The sequence below is a fragment of the Pelodiscus sinensis genome, chromosome 5 (assembly GCF_052426305.1).
Source record: "Pelodiscus sinensis isolate ZL-2025 chromosome 5, ASM5242630v1, whole genome shotgun sequence".
Lineage (NCBI taxonomy): Eukaryota > Metazoa > Chordata > Testudines > Trionychidae > Pelodiscus > Pelodiscus sinensis.
In genome coordinates this window covers 132,457,792-132,481,159 of record NC_143056.1, presented here as the reverse complement: position 1 = coordinate 132,481,159, position 23,368 = coordinate 132,457,792, and the positions used below count along the sequence as shown (strand labels likewise).

The following is a 23,368-nucleotide window of genomic DNA, read 5'->3' as shown; positions in this document are numbered from 1 at the left end:
ATCTGTTTACCTCAGTACTTGTGGAATGACAGGGAGTGGAACCAGGTGAAGTGAACTCCCAGTCCTTTGGAATGTCGTTTTGCAGACCCCAGGATAGTGTTGTTCCCGATTGTTATCATTATTAATGTGTTTGTGTTTCAACAAGGCCTGCAGGCCCCAACTGAGGTCAGGGCTTCATTAGACTACTGCCCCAGGAAAATTCAAGGAGGCACCTGTTTCACATGTGTGAGTATGTAAATATATGTGACAGGCATTTAAAGCATGGAGCAGGTTGTTTTGGGAAAGAAAAGGTGGCATCAAAATCTGTCTCTTTGTGGGCGGGGGGTGTTGTTTCACTGGGCATTTTGAAATCGGTGTGATTTCTAAGGCTGAACCAAAGGACGTTTTGTACACCATCCTGATACTCTGCAGGCCTTTATGCACTGCGTGGGCTTGTTGTAGAGATTGTCACCTGGTTTCTGTCCGTGCATGAGGAGAAGAAAGCAAATGCCCTTCACACCTTCCTGATACTCGGAGCGCTTCATGTGTTCTGTGGGGTTGTTGTAGAGATTGTCACCTGGTTTCTATCCATGCACGAGGAGGAGAAAGGAAATATACTTCACAATCTCCTTTTTTTTTCAATTAGGGGAACAAATACACAAGGAAGAGGAAGGGTACCATGTCCAAGAGAGAGCACGGTGTGTGCGTTTCTGTGGCCATCCACACATTTTTAATAAGCTGAGATTCTCTCTGGAGAAGCAGGAAACCCAAGCGCACAGCTTTGCCTTGCACGGACAAGGGGGAAATTGAAGGTGGGTCTTCCCCCTGAGCACCCCAAATATTGGGTAAAATGTAGCAAAGGGAGGGTGCACCACGACCTCCTGACATGGGCTGCTTTTTGGTGACTACCAAAACTCTTCCCAGCCACCCCGGCAAGTGTTTTGGACAACCCTATTATGATGACATGTGACATATCTATGGACAGTTTAAGGTCAGTAAGTGAATGCTCGACTAACCTGTCTGTATTTCCACTAGCTAGGTGGCAACACAAGGAACCGGACTCTCACCTGGATAAGAGGCTATTTGTGGGCAGCAAGAAGGTGGTGAGCTAAAAATCCACATTCTAACAAGCAAACTGCTGGGATTCTCTGCCCTCTCGGTCTTGGTCTCCTAAGCCTCAGCTGGGGATGGTTTTAGTGGAAGAGAATTCTGACTATAGAAAGAGAAGACAAATGCCTGGAAGGCTCTCTTCCCCCCTTTTCCTCTTCTTATGGCATCAACGCCATCTGAAGGAAATGCAAAGTTGCACTAGATTTGGGGAGGGTTCTGGCTAAAAGGCATCCAGCTGGTTGAACTGCAAAAGCAGGCAGCGAGAGAAATCTTTGCTTTGAATTCATTTAGCCTGTTAAATCAGAATGAGTTGCACTTGAACTTTTATTTCTGTGTAGTTAGGTCTGACCTTTATGCCTCATTGGTTTTTTAATCACTCATTCAATAAATGTGTTATATTGTTTTATTGAAACCATTGTGGTTTTGTATTGAAATATTTGGGAACCTGCACTTGAGAAGAGGATGTGCACATTTCATTTTCTATTAATAAAATGGCAGATTTTTATTATCTTCCGTTGTCCAGGAAGGTGCTGGACAGTACAAGAGGCACATCCCATTCACCATCACTAGGCCCTGTGATCTAGAGGTTCGTGCTCTGTTCTCCTGTGTCAAAAAGCAGCAGGGGATTCTCTTGTTCCATGAAGCTGCCAAAGGTAGAGGCCAGAGCCTTAGACGTGATTTCTTTGCATAGCCCTCCTGCCCAGGCCAAGCTCCCAAACTGGAATTACTGCAGGTGTAGTCATCAGGATTCACTGGTGTAGCATCCTGACAGGTCTCCTCCATCTATGATGATAACTGTTCAGCTGCATGCATATGCTCCTCTGTATGTCATGCTGGCTTGCTCAAATAGCTACCACAGTAGACCTTGAGAAAGTCCCCAAACCCCACAAAATCACATAAGGATCGAAGGCACCCGGCTATGTTTATTGTCAAATAGTGTACAAGAATAGTTGCCAGTAGACTCTACTGAACCCCTACACATAGGTACCCCCTGACAATGGACCAACTCAGTGAGTGCTAGGAAAAAGAAATTGCCCCTCATTCAAACCAAGACAACTCTTTAGGATATACTTTCATACACAAGTACAAACAAGTTGTACATCACTCCTCAGGTCTCAGCTTCCTACCTCCTGTGATTAGTTATCATCCATTATGGGGTTCAATCGCTGTCCTGAACCTGGCTTGGTGTGATCCTGTTATTTGCAGGGAAGAAGTTTGTCTCAGATGTTTATTCACAAAGTTTTTCTTTATGGCCCTTTGGATAGTTTATTGCTTCTGCCTGGCACCCTTAGGCTTAGGGTTATGCTCTTAACCATGTTTTATGTGTTTTATGCCCTTACCCCTGTTTTCACTAAATTCTATGAGCACAGCCTGCTTCCTGCCCATCGCTTGTCTTTCTCTTTATTTGCGCAAAGTGCTGACTGCTGTTCCTAGGCCTCAGGCCTTATACTAGGCCTGTGATCCATATTTCTGGCCCCTCTCATCTTACTTCCCTCGGTGAAGAGGAAAAGAGAGAAAAGTTTGTACAATTCATGAAGAATGAAAGTGTGATAGAATCACAGTAACATACTGTATTTATAACCTCCAGCTCTCAAGCCATTTAGCAGAGGAGTGTTCATTTCATATAATCCATTTTCAAAATAGCCTTCCTGAGATAAAAGGTGTTTAAGGGATTTGCCCAAAATTGCCCAGTTGTGGAGGAGCAGTGATGAGAGCAGAGCCAAAATCGTATGTACAAGGGTCTGGCACACGTTACACTGGATATGTTGTGGGAGGGTTTGATTCTGAATGAGGCAGCAGTAGTAGGAATCTGGATTAATTCTACTGAAGTTATTGGTGCTCCTCTTGAGTTATACCCACGTAACAGAGAGAAGCATGGCCCATAGCATCCAGGTACATGGTAGCCAGAGACTCATAGAACACTAGAACTGGAAGGGACCTTGAGAGATCAAGTCCACTCCACTGCCCTCACGGCAGGACCAAGCACCATCTAGACCATCCCTGAGAGGTGTCTATCTAATGTGCTCTTACATATCTCCAGTGATAGAGATTCCACATCCTCCCCAGGCAATTTATTCCAGTGTTTAATTACCCTTACAGTTAAGATTTTTTTCCTAATATCCAGCTTAAAGCTCTCTTGCTGCACTTTAAGTCCATTGCTTCTTGTCCTATCCTCAGAGGCCAAGGAGAACAATTTCCCCCCTTCCACTCTGTGACACCCTTTTAGATACCTGAGAACCGCTATCATGTCCCCTCTCAGTCTTCTCTTTTCATAACTAAACAAACCCAGTTCTTTCAGTCTTCCCTCATAGCTCATGTTTTTTAGACCTTTCATCATTTTTTTTTTTGCTTTTCTCCAGACCTTCTCCAATTTCTCCACATCTTTCTTGAAATGGAGTGCCCAGACCTCCAATTGAGGCCTAATCGGTGCAGAGCGGAGTGGAAGAATGACTTCTCATGTCTTGCTCATAACTTTCCTATTAATGCATTCCAGTTTGCTGGGAAATTACATCAAGCTTCTTTTGGAGAGAGGACCAACAAATAAAGTGGAAAACATATATCATTGTATTGTCATATTAAAAAGACATCTCAGGAGATGCAGCACTCCACACCAGCTGATGCTCTGGCCCTCTGGGTTCCATTCCCCCAAGGAAAGCCATGGAAATGACATTAATTGCATGTGCTCTGCATAGGTGTTCTCCTGGGAGCAAAGATGCTTCAGGCAGCAAATCTCCAAAACTCAGAGCCAAATTTAATCCCTGCTGCCCCAAAAAGAAGCTCCAGAGGCATTTAGTGTAATTTTGGTTTGGTGAACCGATAGAGTAAGATTGACTCTGATTTTGGAGTTCTGACAAGTGACTGCTTCCTTGTTTATCAACTCATTGTCATGTACAGGGAGGCCAAATGAACAAGTACCATGAATTCATGGGGAAATGGTCTGCCTTTAATTGAAAAGACACATGAATGAAAGTATCCCTAGAGGAGAAATTTCCACTTTTCTGAATGAATTCTGAGTCCAAAGAAGGAAAGAACTTTAGCAAGAGAGGGCGCAGAGTGATACCAAAGGGAGAGAACAGTGATCTTTAGAGGCAGGGGAAAACTCTCCCATCGATTCAGATAATGTCTATACTAAAGTCACTGCAATGACCTAGGTGTGGTGCTACTGTCGTTCCATAGTGTGGATGCTTTCTACATTGATGGAAGGGAATTTTCCATAGATGTGGTTAATCCACCGCTCTGAAAGGCAGTAGCTAGGAAAATGGAAGACGGGTTTGTTTTGATACTTAATTTATCAACAAGTATAAAAACAGAGATACTCAATCAAGGAGGCTGAGGTTTCCATCCTACCTCCTTTCCTTTTCATACCTCTCCTTCTCTTCCCCCCACCCTCCGCCATTGGGTACAACTACAACCCAAGCAGAAGTCAATCCGTCACTCTGAATTGACACGAAGGGAGTGCTACAGTATTCATTGACCAAGACTGTGGTTCCTTAATTGTTGCATCAAACAAGATAGGCCATTCAAAAAGGACTGTTGATTGAAGAAGGAAGCTCTTAAAAGTCCCTTTCATCAGGCCTTGCCAACACCTAAAAGCAATCAGCTCATGACAAGATGTAATACAGGCCAAGCTGTAGAGACTGATGAGACAAACATACCATTGATACAACTGGTGTTTGAGACAGAGGAACCAGGCCCCTTAAACATCAGGCTCTTTGGACAGACATAAGAAGACAATCTGGTGCTGACTGCTTATTAATGTGTGTGTGGCCATAGGACATCTGGTGCCTAGGATGGTGTAGGTCAGAGTTTCTCAACTTCTTTATTTTGGGGGATCCCCCAACATGATCCACGGCCCATGTCCAGATAAGCGATTTCCATTAAACTTTAGAAATTTTTTGGAGAGAGATATTGGAACTGGTTAATGAGAGCAGGGAACTGAATGTGACAATTACTAGAGGGTCCTTTCAGTTCTATGATTCTATGTCTGTGGTCTTCTTCTGAGCTCCTCTGGACATCATGTGGTCTCCATCAAGTACAATGAAAGAACATTTCTTTCCTCCTTTGGGGAGGAAGCTAGGAAGGGAAGGACACAGAAAACCAGAGTGACAGTCTGTAGTACTGTGATGGCACAGTCGGGGTTCCCCTCGAACCTGCACCCCTGTAGCAGCAAGAACCGACTCTGCCAGCCAGTGGAATAGAGAGTGTTTATTGCTTCTCCAGGATACAGCACAGCATAGACGTGATGTGGTTACAGGGGTCAAGGTCAGGATGCCTCAGACCCCTGCGGTTGGGGGTCCATTACCCCCCCCTTACGCCCTCAGTCCTCTGCTTAGGATGTTCCCTTCATGTTTTTCGGGCAGCAACTGACCTTGCTCCTGACACCTGGTGTTTGTCTCCGCTTCCCTTCCCTTGTCTCTCCTCCTGGGAAGAGCTTTTCGAACTACCCAGGCTGCGCCTAGGTGTCTGGGCCAATACACATGTGGGTGAGTCAGTGGGACTCACACATCAAAATGCAGGGGGATACCGGGTTACAGAGCAGACAGCACCCCCACTACGTCACAAGTACACCTAAATATGCTACAGGTTTTACATTCCACCTGTTGGTGTCCAGAGCGTGAGGTGATTCTGAAAACAGGAAAGACTGAAAAGATCTCAACTCCAGCTACAAACAATTCGCACTTTCCAGTTCTATCGAACTTTCTGTTCTTTTCACTCTAAACTTGTTGCTAAGTCTGGTTGAATATTTTCCTGGAAACGTTTTTTTTTTTAATTTTGTGATGGGAAATTGTGTTTTCATGCCATTCACCTCGTGCTCCGTAATTCTGAGAGAAGTTGCATCATTTAATGACACAGAAGGAGAATGCGGGCCTAATTAATCCCCGGGGCAAGAGTGACACTGAGGGCGGCTTTGGCCCACTGAGCACGTTAATTTGATGTTTCTCTCTCAAGCCACTTCCTCCCAGTATAAAACTTCCTGAATGTTCCAAACTGGCAATGTTTGCCAGTGGAGAAACACCACCACATCTCTCTCTGCAGCATGTCCATGGCATTGCCCTGCATCACAGTCACACGCCCAAACAGACGCCATGGGGATCGGCAGGTACTGAAGACCTTTTACATTAAAAGCTTCCACCCAGCTCTTACCCTTCGAGGTAAAGACTTGACCTCTTTGAGTGCAAAAAGAGGCAGTTACAAAATCCCAACAGCCGGAATTTTACATAATGTTAGTTTTCCTACAGTCTAAGATAAAAGCCATTTTCAGATGCCAAAACCCTTAATTATCACAGGGAGCAATTTTAACCCAAACCGGCATGCCGAGCCACAGAGCTCTTCTTCCCCAAAGGGCTAGAAGCATTCGTTTGTTTCCTCTCACCCCTTCTTCAGCGTCTTCAGTCTGAGATATTTTTCACCCCGATTCTCTTGCAGCAAAGTCACAAATCCTTGTTTGCTGCTCAGATTAGTGAACAAGAGTGTTTGTGCGTGTGTGGTGTGAATAACCTGCATTTCCTTGTATTTGTACAGTGTGCCCATTGCATGGAACACCTGGAATGACCAGTTGTGAACATCTGACTCTGCATCACTTCCCTGAGATCCCTGAGATCGTAACTGTGACCATTAAAAAACCTATACCCATTTATTCACTTGCTCCAATACAGCAAAGGCTTAGTTTTCCTGAGTCATCCCACTGCCCATATCACTGTAGCTGCCTGATCTCAGCTCAGAGGAGATGGCAGAGGGAAATCACTCGGTGGTGACCGAGTTCATTCTCTCAGGACTGACAGATCGTCCGGAACTGCAGCTCCCCCTGTTTGTGTTGTTCTTACTGATTTATGTTATCACCTTGGTAGGGAATGGGGGGATGATCTTCTTAATCACAACTGACCCCCGACTCCACACCCCCATGTACTTTTTCCTCAAGAGTTTGTCTTTCTGTGATCTCTGCTATTCCACGATAATTGTCCCTAAGATGCTGCAGAATTTCTTAGGCGAGAGGAAAAGTATTTCTCGCCCTGCCTGTGCTGTGCAAATGTATCTCAGTGGTTTCCTTTCAGATATTCAGTCTCTCTTGCTGGTTGTGATGGCCTATGACCGTTATGTGGCCATCTGTAACCCGCTGTTCTATAGGGCCAACATGTCCAGAAGGTTCTGTAACCAGCTGGTGGCTGGGGCGAGTGCTTTTGGCTGGGTGGATTCCATGATAAACACGTGTTTGACATTCCAGCTGTCTTTCTGCCACTCCAATGTCATCAATCATTTTTGCTGTGACATCCCCCCACTTTTGGCGCTCTCCTGCTCTGACACCTACATCAATGAGATGCTGGTATTGACCATCACATACTTCACTGGGTGCAGCAGTGTTGTGATCATCCTCCTCTCCTATGTCTATATCATCTCCAGAATCCTGCAGATCTGCTCTACCAAGGGCCGGTGTAAAGCCTTCTCCACCTGCATTTGCCACTTGACTCTGGTGGTCATGTTTTATGGCACTGCCCTTTTCATGTATTTACGACCCATCTCTAGCTATTCCATGGACACAGACAAAATGGCCTCTGTGTTCTACATGCTGGTGATCCCCATGTTGAACCCCCTCATCTACAGCCTGAGGAACAGGGAGGTGAAGGACGCCCTCAGGAAAGCCATGAACAAATTCCTAAGCACTTCTTGAATCTGTTTACCTCAGTACTTGTGGAATGACTGGGCGTGGAACCAGGTGAATGCAATTCCCAGCCCATTGGAATGTCACTTTGTAGACCCCAGGATGGTGTTGTTCACTATTATTTTCCTTATTAATGTGTTTGTATTTCAACAAGGCCTGCAGGCCCCTACTGAGATCAGGCTTGATTAGGCTGCTGCCGCAGGAAAATTCAAGGAGCCACCTGTTTCATATATGTGAGTATGTAAATAGATGTGATGGGCTTTTAAAGCATGGAGCAGTTTGTTTTGGGGAAAAAGAGGGGGCATTAAAATCTCTTTGTTGGGGCGGGGAAGTGTTGTTTCATTGAGCATTTTGAAATCTGTGTGATTTCTCAGGCTGACCCAAAGAGCATTTTGTACACCCTCCTGATAGTCTGCACGGCTTTATGAGCTCTGCTGACTTGTAGAGATTGTCACCTGGTTTCTGTCTATGCATGGGGAGAAGAAAGCAAATACCCATCACAGTGGCCTTTATATTCATTTAGGGGAACTATAAATCAAGGAAGAGCAAGGGTATCATATCCAAAAGAGAGCACAGTGTGTGTGTCTCTATAGCTGTACATACAGTGTTAAGAAGCTGAGATTCTCCCTGGACAATCAGGAAACCCAAACACACAACTTTGGCTAGTATGGACAAAGGGATAAATTGAACCCGGGGCTTCTATGTAACATGTGAACACCTCAAATATTGATTAAAATGTAATGAAAAGTTGGTGTCCCAATAACTCCTGCTTTTGGCAACTTTCTGATCAATACCAAAGCTCTTCCCACCCACTGACACAAAGCTTTGGGAAAAGTCTATTATGATAATGTGACATATCTGTGGACAGTTTAAGATCAGTAAGTGAATACTCGACTAACCTGTCTATATTTCCACTAGCTAGGTGACAACACAAGGAGCTGGACTAACACCTGGATAAGAGGCCATTTGTGGGCAGCAAGAAGGTGGTGAGCTAAAAATCCACATTCTAATAAGCAAACAGCTGGGATTTTCTGTCTCCTTAATCTTTCCTAAGCCTCAGCTGGGGACGGTTTTAGTGGAAGAGAACTCTGACTATAAAAAGAGAAGGAAAATGCCCAGAAGGCTCTTTGCTCCTATTTTCTCTTCTCAAGGTATCAACACCATCTGAAGGAAATTGAAAGTTGCACTGGGTTTGGGGAGAGTTCTGGCTGAAAGGCATCTAGCCGGTTGGCCTGCAAAAGCAGGCAGTGAGAGAAATCTTTGCTTTGATTTCACTTCGCCTCTTGAATCAGAATTCATTGCATTTGACCTTTTAGTTCTTTTTGTAGCCAGATCTGACCTTTATGCCTCATTTTTCTGTAATCTCTCATTCAATAAATGTGTTAACTTGTTTTATTAAAGGCATTGTGGTTTTTTATTGAAATATTTGGCAACCTGGACTTGAGAAGAGGATGTGCACGTTTCATTTTCTATGAATTAAATGGCAGATTTTGATTAGCTTCAATGTCCAGGAGCTGCTGGACATTACAATATGCCCATTCCATTCAGCATCACAAAGCCTTCAATCCTAGATGTTGCTGCTCTGTGCTCCTGTGTGGAAAAGCAGCAGCGGATTCTGTTGTGTTGTGAAGCTGCCGGAGGTAGAGTCCAGAGCCTTTGTCTCGGGCATAAGGGCTATGCAAAAAAATCACAACTAAGTTCCAAAACTGGGATTATTCCAGGTGTAGTCATCAGGTTTCACTGCTGTGGCTTCCTGACAGTCTCCATTTATAATGATAACCGTTCGGCTGTGTGCGTGTGCTCCTCTGTATTCAAATAGTCACCACAGCAAACTCCAAGAAAGCCCCCGAAGCTCACAAGATTACATAAGGATCAAAGGCATCCGGCCATGTCTATTGTCAAACGGAGTACAAGAATAGTTGTCCGTAGAGTCTTCCCAAACGTTACACAAATGTACCCCCTGACAATAGACTGACTCAGTCAATGCTAGGAAAAAGAAATTGCTCCCTCATTTGGACCAAAACAATTTTTTAGGGTACACTTTATCTGCAGGTACAAACAAGTTACACATCAATCCTGAGCTGTCAGGTTCCCACCTCCCGGTGCTTAGTTACCACCCATTAATTCAGAGAAGGGGATTCAATCGCTATCTACCATGCTGTCAGTTGTGACCCTGTCCTGAACCTGGGTTTGTGTGTTCCTGGTATTTGCAGGGAGGAAGTTCATCCCAGATGTTTATTCACAAGATGTTCTTTCACGGCCCTTTGGAAACTTTATTGGTTCTGTTGGTACCCTTAGGGCTAGGGTTATGCTCTTAACCATGTTTTGTATTCTGTGACCTTAACTCTGTTTTTCCTAAATTCTCTTAGCAAAACCCTGCTTCCTACCCACAGCTTGTCTTTTGCTTTATTTGAGTGAAGTGTTGACCATTTTTCCTAGGCCTCAGGCCTTATACTAGGCCTGTGATACGTATTTTACTTCACTCAATGATGAGGAAAAGAGAGAGAAATTCATATAATTCATGAGGACTGAAAGTGTGATAGAGTCACAGTGGCATTTCATATTTATAACCTCCAGGTCTCAAAGCACTTAGTAGAGGAGTGTTCATTTCATATAATCCTCTTTCAAAATTGTGTTCCTGATATAAAAGGTGTTTAAGGGATTTGCCCAAAATTGATCAGTTATGGAGGACCAGTGCTGAGAACAGAGCCGAAGTCGACTATAGAAACGTCTGGCACACATTCCACTGGATATGTTGTGGGAGGGTCTGATTCTGAACGAGGCAACAGTAGAAGGAATCTGGATTAATTCTACTGAAGTTATTGGTGTTCCTGTTGAGTTATACCCATGTAACAGAGAGAAGCATGGCCCATGGCTTCCAGGTGCATGGTATCCATAGAATCATGGAACATTAGAATGGGAAGGGAGCTTGATAGGTCATTGGATCCAGTCCTCTGCCCTCACAGCAGGATGTAGTACCATCTAGACCATCCCTGATAGATCTCTATCCAATCTGCTCCTAAATATCTCCAGAAATGGAGATTCCACAACCTCCCTAGTCAATTTATTCCAGTATTTCACCTCCCTGACAGGAAGTTTTTCCCAATGTCCAGCCTAAACCTCCCTGACTTCAGTTTAAGCCCATTGCCTCTTGTCCTATCCTCAGAAGTCAAGGAGAACAAATTTCCCCCTTCCTTCCTCTGACACCCTTTTAGATACCTGAAAACTGCTATCATGTCCCCAGTCGGTATTCTCTTTTCCAAATTAAACAAGCCCAATTCCTTCAGCCTTGCCTCATAGCTCATAGATCTTTAATCATTTTTTGTAGCTATGCTCTGGACCTTCTCAAATTTCTTCTCATCTTTCTTGAAATATTGTGCCCAGAACTGGACACGATACTCCAATTGAGGCCTAATCAGCAAAGAGTAGAGAAGAAGAATAACTTCTCATAATCTGCTCTCAGCACTCCTGTTATTGCATCCCAGTTTGCTGGGAAATTACATCAAGATTATTCTGGAGAGGTAACCAGCAAATAAAGTGGAAAACATTTGCATCATTTTATTATTGTATTCAAAGATATTCCAGGAGACGCAGCACTCCACACCAGCTGATTTTCTGGCCGTCTGAGTTCCATTCCCACAAGGAAAGTCATGGCAACAACATTAATTACATGTGCTCTGCACAGCTGTTCTCCTGGGAGCAAAGATGCTCCCGGGAGCAAATCTTAAAGCCATCCAAGCTAAGTGAAACCTCTGCTGCCCCAAGGAGCCTGTCCAGAGGCATTCAGTGCAATGTTAGTGTGATGATCCAACAGAAAAAGTTTTGTCTCTGAAGCTACATCTATGCTATAGGCTTCTTGTACAAGAAGCTTTTTGTGGAAGAGATCTTCCGCAAAAACTTCTTGCGCAAGAGCACATCTACACTGCAAAAGGACATTGAAAAAGTGATGCACTTTTGCGCAAGAGAGTATTCAGACTCCTAGAACATTCTCTCCCAAAAAAGGCCACCTGGAACCACTTCAGGCAGGACTTTAAGTCCCCAGTTGCTTCCGAGTGCTGGTGCCGGAGCCTTGCAGAGACACGCTCTTACAAGGACCTCCCTGGACAGCTGTTTCTCTGCTGCTGCTGCCTGTGGACCTCTTTAAAGGACAGCAAAGCTACAGCAGTACCTGCTGTGGTTGCCTGGTACTTTGGGGGAACGCCACAGCTTTGTCCGGCGTGTGCCATGGACCCAGAGCTACCCTTGCAGTTTTTGCAGCATTTGCTGCCAGCTGCATCCTCTTCATCGAGGGCCTGGATCTGGACCCTGAGCTCCTTCTGCAGACCCTCTCGGTGGCTGCAGCTGCTTCACTCTAGCAACCGCATCCCACTGTTCAGAGAAGGTTCTGGAGGCTGGAAACCAGCTCGTACTGGTGGGACAGGCTGGTTCTGGAGTGGTAGGACAACCAGCAGTGGGTGCATAACATTAGAATGCACAAGGCCACCTTCCACGAGCTCTGTGCCTGGCTGGCACCCACCCTCTGGAGATGAGACACCCATCTGTGGCCTGCCACCCCCCCCGCCCCCCGCAGAAGCGGGTCACAATCACCCTGTGGAAGCTCGTCACCCCAGACAGCTACTGGTTAGTGGGCTACCAGTTTGGGGTGGGGAAGTCCACCCTCAAGGCCCTCCTGTTGAAGGTAAGGAGCTCTCAGGTTGAAGTCTCTACATGGCAGGGAGGGGAGAGTGTAACATAAGGAGGACCCTCAGGGGAGTGGTGCTGGGGAATATAGGGGGTGGAGTGGGGGTGGGGGGACAGCCCTGTCCCTGGGAACCTTGTGCTGCCCTGCTCTCCACAGCCCTTCTGCTGGAGGAGTGGGGGACGGAGTAGGCTTATAGGAGGTGGCTCCTAGGAGGATTTTTTTGGGGGGAGGCACAGGAGGGGAAGGAGATAAGCACCTCCCATGGGCTCAGTCACTCCCTCTCTCATTCTCTATTTTGTGTATTTGTGTGTCTGCTACTGCAGATGGTGAGGGCCATCAACTCCCTGCTGCTGAGGAGAGTCATCTGTCTGGAGGATCTGGACATGACCGTGGCTGGACTTGGTGCCCTGGGGTTCCCCAGATGCTGGGGAGCCATTGACAGGACACACATCCCGATCAGAGCACCGGACTATCAAGTGGCCCAGTTTATAAATAGGAAGGTCTACTTGTCTGTTGTGCTGCAGGCCCTGATGGACCTATGTCGCTGGAGGTGGGAACCTTTTTCCTGCACTGGGACTTTGCAGTGGGTGACATGAACATGTCACTGTCATAGTGGGGGACAAAGCCTACATGCTAATGCCCTGGCTGATAAAGCCATATAGCAGACACCTCAACCCGCAGCAGGGAGCAGTACAATGCCCACCTCAACCGAGCCCAGATGCAGGTCGAGTGTGCCTTTGGGTGCCTCAAGGGACACTTCCGGTGTCTCCTCACTCACCTGGATGTCAGAGAGCACAACATCCCTGAGGTGGCGGCAGCATGCTGTGTGCTCCACAATATTGTGCAACACAAGGGAGAGGCCTTCCTCCCGGAATGGCTGGCAGACACTGGCCACGAGGGCCACTTGTTTGAGCAGCCCTGGACAGCTGCCACCTGCTAGGCCAATCAGTTGGAGGTGCGCCCGAGGGCGAGGTTCTCTCAAGCACCCCAGTAACTCTCCCCAGGGCCTCCCCAAAAGGGGCCTCTTCTTTTCAGCTCTCTACCTTTCCCCTCTCAACCCCCCCTCCCCACTTACCCCCTTCCCTTACCTCCCAATAAACACACCTATTTGGTTTCAGAACAAAAGGAGTCTTTTTTTATTTAAAGGTGGGCAGGAGGAAGGGGGACTCTGAACTGGGAGGGGGGATCAGGACTGGGAGGAGGAGTGGGGTAGCTCAAAGTCCCACCTTGGGTGCAGGGACCTCATCGGGGTTGGGTGGGTCTGGGCAGGAAGGGGGCTAGAGCGGGGTCTGGGTTGGCAGGGGGGCCATAGGCATCACTTGGGGAGGGGGCATGGGCATTGCTAGGGGAGGCAGCGGAGGCATGGCATGGAGAGGGATTAGAGACATAGCAGGGTGGGCTGGCGGATGAGCAATGGCCATAGGCAGGGGTGCAGGAGCATCAGGCGGGTGTGCCGCCATGCGGGACATGATGCCACACATGGTATTACAACATGCCAGCATTTGTGCTCTGTAGGGTAGACATAGCCTGATGTTGGTGTTCTGACCAGTTAGTGCTTCCTTGTTGATCAACACATTATGAGTGCAGGGAGGCCAAATGAACAAGTACCTTGAATTCATAGGGAAATGGTCGGCCTTTAATCGAAATGACACATGAAAGGAAGTATCCCAAGAGGAGAAATTTTCACTCTTTTGAGTGAATTCTGAACCCAAAAAGGGAAAGGGCTTTAGCCAGGGAGGGAGCAGAATAACACCAAAGGGAGAGAACAGAGGCCTCTTTAGAGGCCGGGGGAAACTCCCCCATCGATTCAGATAATGTCTACACTGAAGTCACTGCAATGACCCAGGTGTGGTACAGCTGAAGTGTCATAGTGTGGATGCTTTCTACATTTCTACAATGGCTATTAGCCAGGATGGGTAAGGAATGGTGTCCCTAGCCGCTGTTTGTCAGAGGGTGGAAGTGGATGGCAGGAGAGAGATCGCTTGATTATTACCTCTTCAATTCTCTTCCTCTGGGGCACCTGGCATTGGCCACTGTGGGCAGACAGGATACGGAGCTGGATGTACCTTTGGTCTGACCCCGTATGACTGTTCTTATGTTCTTACTGATGGAAGGCATAGCTAGGAAAATGGAAGAATAGCCCCGAGGGGTTTGTTTTTGATACTTAACTTATCAACAAGCATAAAACCAGAAATACACAATCAAGGGAGCTGAAGTTTTCATCCTACCTCCTTTCCTTTTCCTAGCCCCCCATTGTACTACAACCCAAGCAGAAGTCCCTTCATCAAGGTAAATTAAAAGCAAGGGACTGCTAAAACCTTAATTGACCAACACTGGTTCCCCAATTGTTGCATCAAACAGGATGGGCCATTCAAAAAGGCCTGCTGATTCAAGAAGGAAGCCCATAAAAGTCCTTTTCATCAGGCTTTGCCAACACCTAAAAGCAAACAGCTCACAATGGGACGGAATACAGGCCAAGCTGTAAAGACTGAAGAGATAAATATACCATTGACACAACTGGTGATTGAGATAGAGGAACCAGGCCCTTTAAACATCAGGCTCTTTGGACAGACATAAGAAGAGTCTGGTGCCAACTGCTTATTAATGTACATGTGGCCATGGGCCATCTTGTGTCTTGGATGGTGTAGGTCAGAATTTCTCAACCTCTTTATTTCAGAGATCCTCTCCAACAAGATCTATGGCCCATTTCCAGACAAGTGATTTCTATTAAATTTAAGACATTGTTTGAAGAGAGATATTGGAACCTGTTAATGAGAGCAGGGAACTGGGCATGACAATTACTAGAGGTTCCTTACAGTTCTATGATTCTATGTCTGTGATCTTCTCGTGAACTCCTCTGGACATCATGTGGTCTCCATCAAGTACAATGAAAGATCATTTTTTTCCTTCTTTGTGGAGGAAGCTAGGAAGGGAAGGTCACAGAAAGCCAAGGAGACAGTCTGTAGTACATCTAGATATCCTACAGGTTTTACATTCCACTTATTGGTGTCAGGAGCATGAGGTGATTCTGAAAACAGGAACAACTGAGAAGACCTCAACTCCAGCACCAACAATTAGCGCTTTCCAGTTCTATCGAACATTCTGTTCTTTTCATTCTAAAATTGTTGCTAAGTCTGGTTGAAAATTTTTCTGAAAAAGTTTTTTTTTCTTAAATTTTGTGCTGGGAAATTGTGTTTTCATGCAATTCACCTCTTGCTCTGTAACTCTGAGATAAGTTGCATCATTTAATGACACAGAAGGAGAATGTGGGCCTAATTAATCCCCAGGACATGAGTGACACTGAGGGTGGGTTTAACCCACTGAGCACATTAATTAGGTGTTTTGTCTCTCAGAAGCCAGGTCCTCCCAGTATAAAACTTCCTGAATGTTTCAAACTGGCAGTGTCTGCCGATGAGGAAACACCACCACATCTCTCTCCTCAGCAGGATTAAGATATTGCTCTGCATCACAGGCACACACCCACAGAGATGCCATGGTGAGCGGCAGGTACTGAAGGCTTTTAAAACTAAGCGCTTCTTCCCAGGTCTTACCTGTTCAGCTAAACAACTAACCTCTTTGGGTTCAAATATTAGGCAATTAGAAAATCCCAGCCACCCGCATTTTCCATTCCTGGGAGCAATTTTAACCCAATCCGACATGCCGAGCCACAGATCTCCCTTTCCCCAAAGGGCTAGAAGCGTTCATTTGTTTCCTCTCACCCCTTCTTCAGTGTCTTCTGTCTGAGATGTTTTTCACCCTGATTCTTTCGAAGAAGAATGACAAATCACTGTTTGCTGCTCAGATTTGTAAATAGGAGTGTTTATGTATGTGTGCTGTGAATAACCTGCATGTCCTTGCATTTGAACAGCGTTCACATGGCATGGAACACCTGGAAAGACCAACTGTGAACATCTGGCTCTGCGGACGAAGCCCTTCCCTGAGATCATAATTACTTCCAACAAGAAACCGATCCCTATTTTTGTTCCCTTACTTCATTACAGCAAAGGATTAGTTTCCCTGAGACATCCCCCTGCCCGTATCCCTGTAGCTGCCTGATCTCTGCTCAGAGGAGATGGAAGAGGGAAATCACTCGGTGGTGACTGAATTCATTCTCTCAGGACTGACGGATCGTCCGGAGTTGCAGGTCCCCCTGTTTGTGTTGTTCCTACTGATTTATGTTCTCATCATAGTAGGGAATGGGGGGATGTTTTTGTTGATCACGATAGACCCTCGACTCCACACCCCTATGTATTTTTTCCTCAGGAATTTGTCTTTCTGTGATCTCGGCTATTCCACACTAATTGCCCCTAAGATGCTGCAGAATTTCTTAGCCGAGAGGAAGAGCATTTCTCTCACTGCCTGTGCCGTGCAAATTTATATCAGTGGTTTGTTTTCAGATATGGAGTGTCTCTTGCTGGCTGTGATGGCGTATGACCGCTATGTGGCCATCTGTAACCCGCTGCTCTATACAGTCACCATGTTCCCGGCGGTTCTGTAACCAGCTGGTGGTTGGGATGTGTGCTGTGGGCTTGGTAGAGTCAATGATACAAACGTGTCTGACGTTCCGGCTGTCATTCTGTCGCTCTAATGTCATCAATCATTTCTTCTGTGATATGGCCCCATTGCTAGCGCTCGCCTGCTCTGACACCCGCCTCAATGAGACTGTTCTATTGGCCTTCACATGCTTGATTGTAGTGAGCAGCTTTGTGACCATCCTCCTCTCCTATGTCTATATCTTCTCCACCATCCTAAGAATCCGCTCTATTGAGGGCTGCAGCAAAGCCTTCTCCACCTGCATTTCTCACTTGATTCTGGTGGTCATGTTTTATGGCACAGCCCTTTTTGTGTATTTACGACCCGTCTCCAGCTATTCCATGGACACAGACAAAATGGCCTCGGTGTTCTACACGCTGGTGATTGCCATGTTGAACCCCCTCATCTACAGCCTGAGGAACAGGGAAGTGAAGGACGCCTTGAGGAAAGCCACGAACAAACTCTTAAGCACTTCTTGAATCTGTTTACTTCAGGACTTGTGGAATGACTGGGAGTGGAGCCAGGTGAATTCAATATCCAGCCCACTCAAATGTCATTTTGCAGACCCCAGGATAGTGATGTTCACTATTGTTTTCATTATAAATGTGTTTGTGTTTCAACAAGGCCTGCAGGCCCCTACTGAGGTCAGGGCTTCATTAGGTTTCTGCCGTGGGACCATTCAAAGATCCACCTGCTTCACTTGTGTGAGTATGTAAATATGTGTGATGGGCTTAGAAAGCATGGAGCAGTTAGTTTTGAGAAAGAAGATGGGCATCGAAATCTGCCTCTTTGTAGGGGAGGGTGTTTTCATTGGGCCTTTGCAAATGTAATCTGTTTTTTGTCTGTGGCTAAACCAAAGGACGTTTTGCACACCCTCCTTAGATTCTGCAGCCCTTTATGCGCTCCATGGGCTTGTTGTCGAGATTGGTACCTGGTTGCTGTCCATGCATGAGGAGAAAAAAAGGAAATATCCACCACAGTGGCCTTTATTTTTTTTAGGGGAGCAAGAGAACAAGGAAGAGCAAGGGTACCACATCCAGGAGAAAGCACAGAGTGTGTGTCTTTGTGGCCATCCACACATTGTGAAGAAGCTGAGCTTTTCTCTGGAGAAGCAGGAAACCCAAGTGCGCAAGTTTGCCTCACATGGACAAAGGGAAAATTGAAGCTGGGTCTTTTACTCCACTAGTGAACATAAGAACATAAGAACGGCTGTACTGGGTCAGACCAAAGGTCCTTCTAGCCCAGTATCCTGTCTGCCGACAGTGGCCAGCACCAGGTGCCCCAGCGAGGGTGGACTGAAGACAATGATCAAGCGATTTGTCTCCTGCCATCCTTCTCCAGCCTCTGACAAACAAAGGCCAAGGACACCATTTTATCCCCGGCTAATAGCCTTTTGTGGACCTAACCTCCATGAAATTATCTAGCTTCCCTTTAAACTCTATTATAGTCCAACACTATTATAGAACACACTAACTATTGGGTAAAATGTAGCAAAGGGAGGGTGCACCACTTCCTACTGTCTTTGACTGCTTTCTGGTGAATACCAAAACTCTTCCCACCCAGCCACACAAGGCTCTGGAACATGGTAACATGGGACATAACAGTGGATAGTTTCAAAACAACCGAAATGGCTTTGTGTGTTGACAATAAGTGAATGCCTGACTGACCTGTCTGTGTTTCCACTAGGAAGGTTTCTACACAAGGAACCGGACTAACACTTGGATAAGAGGCCGTTTGTCGGCAGGAAGAACGTGGTGAGCTACAAATCCACATTCTCGCCAGCACACAGCAGGGATTTTCTGCCCCCTCTGTCTTTGTCTCCTAAGTGTCAGCTGGAGATGGTTTTACTGGAAGGGAACTGTGACTATGGAGAGAGAAGGCAAATGCCCCGAAGGCTCTCTTGCTCCGTTTTTCTCTTTTCAAGGCATCAACATCATCTGAAGGAAATGGATAGTTGGGGAGGGTTCTAGCTGAAAGACATCCAGCCAGTTGGACTGCAAAAGCAGGTGGTGAGAGAAATCGTTTCTTTGAATTTACTTAAAGTCTTAAATCAGAATTAGTTGCATTTGACCTTTTACTTCTTTCTAACTGATTCTGACCTTTATGCCTCATTGTTTGTAACCACTTATTCAATAAATGTGTCATTTTTTAAGCCACTGCAGTTTTGTATTGAAATATTTGGCAACCTCTACTTGAGAACCAGATTTTCACATCATTCTCTGTTAATAAAATGACAGGAGTTTTTATCATCTTGATGCAGTGGTCTGTGGACAGTACCAGACACACATTCCATTAAGCATCACTATGCCTTGTGACCTAGAAAAAGCATCATGTGATTCTCTTGTCCATGAAGCTCCTGAAGGTACAGCCCAGAGCTTCAGATGTGATTTCTTTGCATAGCCGTTATACTTAGACCAAGGAACAAAACTGGGATTAACCTAGGTAACGAGGAAAAGACACTGTGGAGAATACTTTTTAGAGGTGGTGCAGAACTGAGGCAGTGTTCAAAGGAGTGTTAATTTCATATAATGTATAGATTCCGTGGGATACATGGCATTTATGGGATCTGTTCAGAATTACCGAGTTGTGAACGAATGAAGAGCAGCACCCAAATCTTGTAAATAAGGGCCTGATGCACACGACACTGGAACATGTTGTGGTTTGGTCTGATTCTGAGCTAGGCTAGAGCACTGGGACTACAGGTTGACTCTACTGAAATTTTTGTGGTTCTTCTGGAGCTATAATAGGAGAACTGAGTGAATACTGTGGCCCATGGCGTTTACACGAAGGCTGGGAAATTACTTAAGGAGACATTTGGGGAGGTGGGCAACACATACATTGGAATACGCTCACCTCATTCTAGGACCATACTAAAGAGACCTCATGAGAGATGCAGTGTTCCAGACCCGCTGATGCTCTGACCCTCTGTGTGCTGTTTACGTAAGAAAAGATATGGCAAGAACATTAATTGCACACCTAGGGTGTGTCTAGGCTACAGGGTTTTGTAGACAAAAGTGGACTTTTGTCGACAAAAGTATACCTGCATCTACACTACCACCGAGTTCTGTCAACAGAAGCAGCAGTTTTGTCGATGGCTGTAAACCTCATTCTACAAGGAAAAATGCCTTTTGTCAACAGAGTTCTGTTGACAGCAGGCATTATTGCATCTACACTGTCCTTTGTGTCTACATTGGAAAACAGTCTTACAAAACAGGGCGTGCATCTACACGGCATCATTTTTCCAGAATAATGGCTATTATCCAGGAAAAACAATACGAGCATCCACACAGCAATTGCGTTATTTTGAAAGAAAATCAAAATAACGGAGGGCTTCTTCTGATGTTGGTAAACCTCATTCCATGAGGAATAAGGCCTCTTCCAAAAAAGTTTTTTCAGAAGAGGGTGTGTATGGGCGCTCCACTGCTGGTTCCATCAATACTTATTAGCCAGGATGCGCAGGAATGGTGTTCTCTTTGTCAGAGGCTGGGGATGGATGACAGGGGAGGGATCACTTGATGATTCCAGGTTATATTCCCTCCTTCTGGGGCACCTGGCATTGGTTACGTTGGCACACAGGAAAATGGTCATCATGTGAGCTCCATCAAGCACAATGAGCGAACCTCTCTTTCCTTTTGTGGGGAGGATCCTAGGAACGGAAGGACATAGAAACTATGGTGATTAGTAATCGTGATAGATAGATAGATAGATAGATAGATAGATAGATAGATAGAAACTGGCATGTCCTACATCTTTTACATTCCACTATTGAGATTGCCACAATGTGCACTAAAGGACAATAAAACTGAATGGTCCCCTCCTAAAGGAATTATCATTTCCATGAAAATTATCAGTTTTCCATCAACGTGTTAAGCTCGTGTCCTGAAAGGTCCACGGTTGTGGGATTCTGATCATGTTCCAGGGAAGTTCAGCAAGAGGGGAGACTAACATGCAGCATAGGGTATGGAATCGAGCCGGGGAGCCTGGCCCATAGTAGAGAAGGGTGGGGTGTGGTACCTGAGGGACCCCTGTGGCTTTTCTGAGATAATACATTGAGTATTCTTCCAAAAATGTTTGGTCTCCACAATCACCAAAACCAATCCACTATTTGTGCTTCAGCTTTACTCCACAGAAAAAAAGAAGGTGAATTATACCCCTAGTCCCGTACTTGGTAACTCCGATGGAAATTGCATCATTTAATAGCACCAGGGGGGAAACATGGTCCAAATTAATCCCCAGGGCATGAGCTACACTTTGGTTCTCAGAACATATTAATGAGATGTTGTGTGTCTCTGAGCTCAGGTGTCCCCAATTGATTTAGGAAGCACATCCCATTGATCACAGAACACGATATAAAGCTACCTGACTGCTTCACACTGGCATTTTCTGCATCCGGGGAAACATCACCACATCCCTCTCTTCTCAGCAGGTAGGTGCTGTTGTCCTGCATCACGGTCACAAGCCCATACAGACACCATGTTCCTGAGCAGCGACTGAAGTCCACATCTCTAGAATGAAAAGCCTCAGCCCAAACTCCTATACCATGAGCTAAAGGATCAATCCCTTTGGTTGGAAAGCACAGACAATTACATAGTCACTGAGTGGAGTGCTTTCTGGGAAGACTCGGGGTTGTCCTATAAATGACAGAACATGCGGCTGTCAGATGTCAAAAAGCTTAATTAGCATACTAAGCCGTCTTTACCCCAAAATGACATGCTGAGCCACAGAGCTCCCCTTACCCAAAGAGGACACGTGTTTACTGTCACCGCTTCTTCAGCTGAGGAATAATCTCTTTAGGCTAAGATTTCACCCGATTCCCTCACAGAAATTACAGGAGTAGCTGTTTTTCTCTTGGCTTAGTGAACAAGGGTGTTATTGTGTAAGGTATGATTCACCTGCCTGTCCTTGTGTTTGTACAGTGTGTGCATTGTATGGAAAAACTAGAAGGACCAATTGTGAACATCTGGCTCTGTGTCCAACTATTGGTGTTCATTATGTAACTGATTTCCATTTTCTTCAACTATTTCATTACAGAAAAGCACGAGGTTGCCCAGACCTTCCACCTGCCCACATCCCTGCAGCTGCCGGATGTCTGCTCAGAGGAGATGGAAGAGGGAAATCACTCGGTGGTGACTGAGTTCATTCTCACAGGTCTGACAGATCGTCCGGAGTTGCAGCTCCCCCTGTTTGGGGTGTTCCTTCTGATTTATGTTATCACCCTCCTAGGAAATGGGGCGATGATCTTTTTAATCATCACTGATCCCCGACTCCACACTCCCATGTACTTTTTCCTTGGCAATTTGTCTTTCTGGGACCTCTGCTATTCCTCCATAATTTCCCCAAAGTTGCTGCAGAATTTCTTAGACGAGAAGAATAGCATTTCTTACACTGCCTGCGCTGTGCAATTGTATTTCTTTCTTTATTGTGTAGATATGGAGTGTCTCTTGTTGGCTGTGATGGCGTACGACCGTTATGTAGCCATCTGTTATCCGCTGTTGTATACGGTCACCATGTCCAGACAGCGTTGTAACCTTCTGGTGGCTGGGGTGTGTGCTGTGGGGTTGGTGGATTCAATGATACTCACGTATTATACATTCAGTCTGTCATTCTGCCGTTCCAATATCATCAACCATTTCTGCTGTGACACCCCCCCACTTCTGGCGCTCTCCTGCTCAGACACCCGCACCCTTGAGATTGTGATGGTTGCTTCCATGTGCTACATTGAAGTGACCAGCATTGTGACTGTCCTCCTCTCTTATGTCTATATCTTTTCCACTATCTTGAGGATCCGCTCTGCCAAGGGCTGGCGCAAAGCCCTCTCCACCTGTGCTTCCCACTTGTGCGCGGTGGTCATATTTTATGGCACTGTCCTTTTCATGTATTTCCGACCCTCCTCCAGTTATTCCATGGACACGGACAAGGTAGCCTCAGTGTTTTACATGCTGGTGATCCCCATGTTGAACCCCCTCATCTACAGCCTGAGGAATAAGGAAGTGAAGGACGCCATAAGAAAAGCCATGAATAAACTCCTGACCGATTCTTAAATCTTCTCAGTGGTAGTTGAGAGATGGGAAAGGAAAAGAAGGAATTTATTTCCAAACCTGTTGCAATATAATTTCTCAGAGCCCGTGGTGATATTGTTCATTATTATATTTTTATGGTTTAATTAATTTGTTTGTATCCAACAAGCACTGCTGGCCCCAACTCAGATCAGCGTTTCAGGGCTTTATTCGGCTATTACCCCAGCAAAATTTAAGGAGTCACCGCTTTCACCTGTGTGTGAGAGTGCATAAATATATGTGAGGTGCTTTTAAAGAATGGATCAGTTCCTTTCAGGAAAGAACAGAGGAGCATGGAGCATACGTTCCTCTTCATAATGAGGTTGGTTTAATTATTCATTTGCAAGCATG

The 23,368-nt window shown here is 45.7% G+C and overlaps 1 protein-coding gene and 1 pseudogene across 1 annotated transcript; both read left to right on the top strand.

The window, feature by feature from the left end:
- Positions 1-16,500: 16,500 nt before the first annotated feature.
- On the top strand, positions 16,501-17,440 carry LOC102447288 (olfactory receptor 5AR1-like; annotated as a pseudogene).
- Positions 17,441-22,063: 4,623 nt separating this feature from the next.
- Positions 22,064-23,002, top strand: LOC102447535 (olfactory receptor 5AR1-like). The gene has a single exon (XM_006133555.5). The coding sequence runs from the start codon at positions 22,064-22,066 to the stop codon at positions 23,000-23,002; it is 939 nt and encodes a 312-aa protein (XP_006133617.5).
- The last annotated feature ends 366 nt before the right edge of the window (positions 23,003-23,368 follow it).